Genomic DNA, 8,001 nt, shown 5'->3' on the forward strand with positions numbered 1-8,001 from the left:
TGAAGCAAAACAGGATAAAGAGAAAATGATACAGAGTAAACCACAGAATCATGAAAGTAAATGTTATAGATGTGGTTCAAAAGGTCATTGATCATGTAAATGTCGTACGCCAAGACATCTGATAGATTTATATCAAACATCTATTAAAAATACAAACCAGAAGATCGAATCAAATTATGTTGATAATCTAGACCCTATCGATCTGGCAAATTTTGATCTTTCAGAATTTCTTCAAGACTAAGAAATTGTGTTTATTATAGTGTGTAATTAGTACTATATGTTTCTTCCTTTCAAATTTTGTAATAACTAATGTAAATTTTAAAATGAAAGGAAATAGACTTCAAAATTGAAATGTTAACTTCACAAGTTGGTGATAAAAACATGTGTTTGGTCGATAGTGCAACCACCCACATAATATTAAAAGAAAAGAAATTCTTCTTAACTTTATCACCAATAGAGGCTAAAGTAAATACTATATCATGATCAATTAATCTGATTGAAGGCTCAGAAAGAGCTACAATTATGTTAAACAATGAGACCAAATTAAGCATTAATGATGTATTATATTTAAGTAGATATAGAAGAAATCTACTGAGTTTTAAAGATATAAGAAACAATGGTTATCATATTGAAACCATGAATGAAAATGGTGCAGAATATTTATGTATAACGAATAATGCCTCCAGAAGAAGGCATGTAATAGAAAAATTGCCCGTTTTATTATCTGAATTGTATTATACAATTATAAAGGTAATTGAAATCTACGCGATATCGAACCAGAAGTTCTATGATTCAAAAACATTTATGTTTTGGCATGATCGCTTAGACCACCCAGAATATACAATGATGTGTAGGATTATTGAAAATTCACATGGGCATGTATTAAAGAATCATAAAATCTTATTGTCCAGTGAACAATTCTACACTGCCTATTCTCAAGGCAAATTAGTAATAAGACCATCTCCCTCCAAAATTGGAGGTGAATCTTTATCATTCTTGTAAAGAATTCAAGGGGATATATGTGGACCCATTCATCCACCAAGTGGGTCATTTCGTTATTTTATGATCTTAATTGATGCATATGCATGATAGTCTTATGTTTGTTTATTGCTTACTCAAAATATTGCATTTGCTAAACTGTTAGCACAAATTATCAAATTAAAGACACATTTTACAGATTATTCGATCAAGACAATATGACTAGATAATGCTGGTGAATTTACATCTAAAATATTTGATGATTATTGCATGTCTATGAGGATTGAGGTTGAACATCCAGTCCCGCATGTCTACACACAAAATGGATTAGTTGAGTCTCTTATCAAACGACTCCAGGTAATTACACGTACCTTGTTACTAAGAACTCAATTACCAACTTCTATGTAGGGATATGCTATATTACATGCTACAACGTTAATTCGTTTGCGACCTTCTTCTTATCATCAATATTCTCCTTTACAATTGGTCTTTGGTTACTAACTTGATATATCTCATTTGAGAATATTTTGTTGTGCTATATATGTCCCTATTGTGTCTCCTCAATGCACAAAAATAGGACTTCAATATCATTTGAGAATATACGTTGGATATAATTAACCATCTATTATCAGGTATCTGGAACTATTAATAGACGCTCTTTTTACTGCACAATTTATAGATTGTTACTTTGATGAGACAACTTTCCCATCTTTAGGGAAAAAGAAAATGCCTCCTGAAGTTAGGCATGAACTTACTTGGTATGTACCTACCATGTCTCATTTAGATTCTCGCACATCCTAAAGTGAAACTGAAATACAGAGGATAGTGCAATTACAAATTATTGCCAATCAAATACCTGATGCATTTGTAGATACGACAAAAGTGATAAGATCATATGTTCTAGCTGCTAATACACCAACAAGAATCAATGTGACTGCTGAACAATCCATTCGAGCCATGATTGATCAATCTACTACACACCAAAAGCGTGGTAGACCTATTAGATCGAAGGACACTGTTCCTCAAAAAAGAAAGGCAAATAATTAAACAAATATCGTTTATGATGATCCTAAGATAATTGAAAAATCCACCCTCTCTAATATTCCTCCAGAAGAGGTTATAGTTCCTGAAGAGACTCAAGCCCCTGAAGTGACACAAACCCCTAAAATGATATAAAATCCTGAAGAACAGGAAAATGAGAATATTGAAATATCTTTAAATTATGTTCATATATGAGAAATATGGAATCGTAAAACAATTATAATTGATGATATATTCTCATTTGCAGTAACTACTGAAATTCTGAATAATAATAATTTTGAGCCACGTACTATGGTTAAGTGCAAACAAAAACATGATTGACCTAAATGGAAAGAAGCAATTCAAGCAGAATTAGCTTCTCTAGCAAAACGTCAAGTATTTGGGCCTGTTATTCCTACACCTCAAGACATACAACCCGTTGGATATAAATGCGTATTTGTGAGAAAAATAAAATTGCTAGATATAAAGCCAAACTTGTAGCTTAAGGCTTTTCCCAAAGGTCTGGTATAGACTTTGATGAAACATATGCACCTGTGATAGATATAATCACATTCAAATATTTAATCAGTTTAACAGTCTCTGAAGGACTAGATATGCGTTTAATGGACATAGTTACTACTTATTTGTATGACAATTTGGATACTTAAATTTATATGAAACTCCTTGAAGGATATAAATTGCCTATAGTGAAAGGGGACAATCCAAGAGGCATATACTCCATCAAATTACAAAGATCATTATACGGATTAAAACAATCTGAACGTATGTGGTACAGTCACCTCAGTGAATATTTAAAAAAAGAAGGCTATGTAAATGACCCTATATGCACATGTGTCTTTATCAAAATGTTATAATCGGGATTTACTATTATAGCAGTTTATGTTGATGACATGAATTTAATTAAGACTCCTGAAGAGCTCCCAAAAATTACTGAATATCTGAAAAAAGAATTTGAAATGAAGGATTTGGGAAAAATAAAATATAGTTTCAGCCTGCAGATCGAGTATAATTCAAATAGAATACTTATCTATCAATAAGCATTTATTGAAAAATTATTAAAACGCTTTAATATGAATAAGGCTTATCTTTTGAGCACTTCAATGGTTGTTCGGTCTTTTGATCCAAAAAAGGATCTATTTCGTCCTAAAGAAGAAGAAGAAAATATATTTGGTCTTGAAGTACCATATCTTAATGCTATTGGGGCCCTATTATATTTGGCCCAATGCACGAGACCAGATATATCCTTCGTAGTTAATCTATTTGCCCGATTTAGCTCTGCACCAACCCGTTGCCATTGGAACGAAATCAAACATATACTCTGCTACCTATGTGAAACTAGAGATTTGAGATTATTCTATTCTGTCAAATCCTCTAAAAATCCTAGTTTGGTTGGATATGTAGATACTGGTTATCTTTCTAACCCCCATAAGGCCCGTTCACAGGCGGGATATATTTTTACTTATAATGATACAACTATATCATGACGCTCTATCAAACAAACCTTGGTTGCAACTTCTTAAAATCATTCAGAAATTTTAACTCTCCATGAAGCTAGTTGAGAATGTATATGGTTGTGGTCTGTCATCCATCATATCCGGAATGCATGTAGTCTTCCACTAACAAAAGACACTCCTTCCATATTATACGAAAACAATGAAACATGTATTGCCCAAATTAGAGGATGATACATCAAAGGAGATAGAACCAAACATATCTCATCAAAGTTCTTCTACATTCATGAGCTCCAGCAGAGCAAGAAGATTGATGTCAAGAAAATCAGATCCAGTGAGAATCTGACAGATTTGTTTACAAAGACACTGTCAACATCAACATTTCAGAAGTTAGTGTATAACATTGGTATGTGGCGGCTCAACAAGCAATCAAATTAATCCTACTACAAATAGGGGGAGCATCCATCAAGGGAAGCATTTGTCAAGCAAATTTTGAAATTCATCAAATATTGGACAAAATATGCATTGTACTCTTTTTTCCTTCACTAAGTTTTATCCTACTGGGTTTTCCTAGTAAAGTTTTTAATAAGACAGTTTAAGCACGTCCAACACCAACTTACAGGATATTAAATCATTATATTCCTTTGCTTTGGTTTTTATCTCACTGGATTTTTTCTTAACAAGGTTAATACAATTATTTGTAAATGGTAGAAATCCAAGGAAGAGTGTTATAGATTCAGGTGGCTTTCCATCAAATTAAGTTAAGAAAAAGTGGTGGGAAAGCATTTATTAATTGCAAGCACATGGAGGAAGAAATGGAGAGGACTGACACAAGAGAAGAAAAAATAGGTGTTAGTTAATTGTATTAGGTAAAAAGGGTGGCAGTAAACTGCTATATGAACCCCCCCTTTTCTATCACTTATACACACAATTTTCTCTTCTCTTTTCTTCATCCGGTTCATATATAAAAACATTCTCTCAATACTTTCTTACCTCCTTCCATCAATTCTTCCTTCATTTTTTCATCTTTCATATTGGTTAAATTAATTTTATAACAGAATCTACCTTTTCATCAAAGTTAAAATAGGAAATATCATCCAACCTAAAAGTAATTCTTAATTTAATACATCCTTTCAACTCTTAATTAGCCCATGAAGTGGACAAATTACACATTGTTCTCCAGCCATAAAATCTTTATTATGTTTGAAGTTAGACTTCCAAATAAGGACTCAACTACTCTTAATAAATTAATCAGCTAGGTGGCCGGAGATGATGTGAACACTAATATTTTATAAACCAATTCCGGCCAATGTTTTCAATTTAAAAATCCTCATACTTTGATCACTTCTACACAAGGGACGACTCGAAAGAAACGATATCCACACCACAATTAATTAATTAATCTACAAGTTAGTCGAAAAGATAATGATTTGAATAAGACGTTTCACACCGAAGATACCGAACACTAAATTAAAAATTTACCCAAAAAAAAAAAAAAAAAGAGGCAGTTAACCACCTACACTATTCCAAAATTATTAATTGCCCACTTTGTACTAATTTCCGGCTTTTAGATTCACAAACATACTTAACTAGATTTGTGTTAGACGTTTGGTATTGGATGGTACCCTGATTGATTCGTTTTTATATATGGAAGGTTTAAATTTAATTAATTGATAAAGAAGAATGCATTAATTTTATGTGTTTTCCTTATGGACTACTTAATGGAGAAAACAATTGAGCTTGAAAGGAAGCTGGAGAACTTCCAGGATTAAAATAATATTTGAAATGGACTATTGTTAAAATTAATTAATTGTTCATTAAAAGAGAGTGGATTCTAAATGCAAAGATGGTGAGTGATAGGCAAAATTAATGTTGAAGTCTAGGTTGAAACTCTTTATTATTAGTAAAAAAATTGAGCCCTCCTTTGCCCTAATTTCTTTTAATCGCCTCACATTATTGAATATCTGATCATAACAGCTAGGGCTACGAGCTAAGATTGGGATGAACAAAGACTGATTAATTGCATATCTACCTATTGGTAAGGAAGTTAAACTATTCACTCTAATTTACTGTTGTACGTATTAATTGTGTTATTGTTTTAGGATTTGTTCTTGATTGTTATTATTTTTCACATTTCTTTTGAATAATAGTTTCCTGTTTTGGTTGAACAATGTTGGAAGCAAATATATGTGTTTGAGTAGCTCTTTAGTCTTGTATTTTACATTATTCATCATCAAAATTCAGTTTGTATCCATTTTTTAATACATAGATAAATAAACAGATGATATATAATTATATAATTATATGATTTTAAATTAAAAATAAAATAATACTTAATCAAATAATGATATATATGTTTGCATTCATTTATATATTCAAAAATGGATTTACATAATATTACTACTTTGTCATTGTGCAAATGAATGAAAACCCAAACGTTGATCAACAATACAATCAAATAAGTGTTGAATTAAAATTATGTTCTTTTGAGTCTTGATTTTTATGGGAGAAACCCTTGAATAATCCCTAGTAGCTTTATATCTGGTACATGTAGAAGAACATTCTCCTTCATTAAGATGCTGGATAAATTGACCCCCACTTATATAATGTGTAGTACAGTGATATTTATATATACCTCAGCATCGGCCTTGGGGTGTAATATTAATGTCGAGGTGGAGAGGGACGTGCACCACAATTCCTCACGCGCACAAGACCCCACATTTACTAGCCCTAATTTCCAAGCACCACCACCACCATCACCACCTTCATCTCTTCTCGCTATATATTATAATATTCATTGACAAAGTTCTATTTTAATAATCAGCATCAAATTTATGAGAGAGAGTGTGTGTTATTCTCTGATCTTTACCTTGTAAATTAAGTACTTGTTTTCTTCTTCACATCTTCCTCTTTCTTTCTGCCTCCTCACTCTCTTTACGCTTTGTTCTCTCAGTTCAAACTTTTTAAAACTGAGTTAGTTGTTCTCTCTTTTTCAGTTTAACTTCTTTCTTGAATGCTTACTTATTAGATTTATACATATACAGGTAGAATAAGTTTAGAGTTCGTGTTTATAAATATATATGGACAATTTTATGTTCATCTTGACCTACAGCAAGATCTAAAACCTAAGAATTAGACATCATCGTTATCTTTTTCTTGTTGTTTTTGTTGTTGGTTCTTTTTGTTTCACAGTCATGGCACACCGGTGGTGGGCCGGGCAAGTGGGTCTACCAGGAATGGACACTTCAGCTAGTTCGTCATCTCCCATCAAAAAACCAGATCTGGGCATTTCTATGACCAACAATAATGGAGAAAGTGGAAGTGGAGGCGGCGACGAAGAAGATGAAAGAGAGAACAGTGATGAGCCTAAAGAGGGAGCTATTGAAATCTCCACGCGCCGCCCTAGAGGTCGTCCGCCGGGCTCAAAGAACAAACCTAAACCTCCTATATTTGTTACAAGAGATAGCCCTAACGCACTTAAAAGTCACGTCATGGAAATAGCTAATGGCTCTGATGTTGCTGAAACCCTAGCTAATTTCGCCAGAAGGAGACAAAGAGGTGTATGTGTGCTCAGTGGCAGCGGCACAGTCACCAATGTCACCCTTCGCCAGCCCTCCGACCCCGGTGCCATCATGGCGATTCACGGTCGGTTTGAGATATTATCCCTAACCGGAGCCTTTCTGCCCGGTCCAGCTCCTCCCGGTTCGACCGGGCTGACTATCTACTTAGCCGGTGGGCAGGGGCAGGTTGTGGGGGGCAGTGTGGTTGGGTCACTGGTGGCAGCAGGCCCGGTGATGGTAATCGCAGCGACGTTCTCGAATGCTACTTATGAGAGGCTGCCACTCGAAGAGGAAGAAGAAGGAGGCAGCGGGGGGTTACAGGGGCCACTAGGAGGCAGTGGAGGCGGCGGGAACGGTGCCAGTAGCGGTGGTGGCTTGGGTGATCCTTCAGGGTTGCCAGTTTATAACAATTTGCCTCCAAACTTGGTGCCGAATGGAGGACAGCTGAGCCATGAAGCTTATGGTTGGGCTCATGGGCGACCACCTTTTGCATAAATAGTGAAGTAAAGAAGATGAAAGATTAAAGTTTAAGAGTTTTTGCTAGCTTGTGTTGCCATGAATGGAGAGACAGATTAAGAAAGTAATCAACAGATGAATAAATTAATGTGTAATTTTAAGTCTATGTTTTTGTATATTAATTTCTCTGCTGTTATATGTGTTCAATTAGTTGCTTTCCTCTTCTTCTTCTTCTCCTTCCATCTAGATTAATAATTTAGGAACATTAAATTTTTCTTTGTTTGTTCCCAATAAACTACGTTTTTATACACATTTAAGTTGATCTTTTACATAAAATATATAAGTTTTGTGAGATTTGGCCTTATGTGTAAACTAAATTAATGGCAAAATTGGATCTTCTCATGCCTATTTCTTTATCAGTTTTTCCTGACTATTCCAGAGAGAAAACTGAAAAAAAATTAAATTGAAGATGTATTCTTAAAATATTAATCCCATGGCTTGCAACTTGATAAATA

The 8,001-nt window shown here is 34.0% G+C and overlaps 1 protein-coding gene across 1 annotated transcript; it reads left to right on the forward strand.

Annotated features, from left to right (window-relative positions):
- The first annotated feature begins 6,354 nt into the window (after positions 1 to 6,354).
- On the forward strand, positions 6,355 to 7,693 carry LOC123221794 (AT-hook motif nuclear-localized protein 19-like). Its single transcript, XM_044644709.1, has one exon. It carries the CDS (start codon positions 6,665 to 6,667, stop codon positions 7,523 to 7,525), a length of 861 nt encoding a protein of 286 aa, XP_044500644.1. The 5' UTR covers positions 6,355 to 6,664; the 3' UTR covers positions 7,526 to 7,693.
- Positions 7,694 to 8,001: the final 308 nt, after the last annotated feature.

This window comes from Mangifera indica, chromosome 7 (assembly GCF_011075055.1).
Source record: "Mangifera indica cultivar Alphonso chromosome 7, CATAS_Mindica_2.1, whole genome shotgun sequence".
Classification (NCBI taxonomy): Eukaryota; Viridiplantae; Streptophyta; class Magnoliopsida; order Sapindales; family Anacardiaceae; genus Mangifera; species Mangifera indica.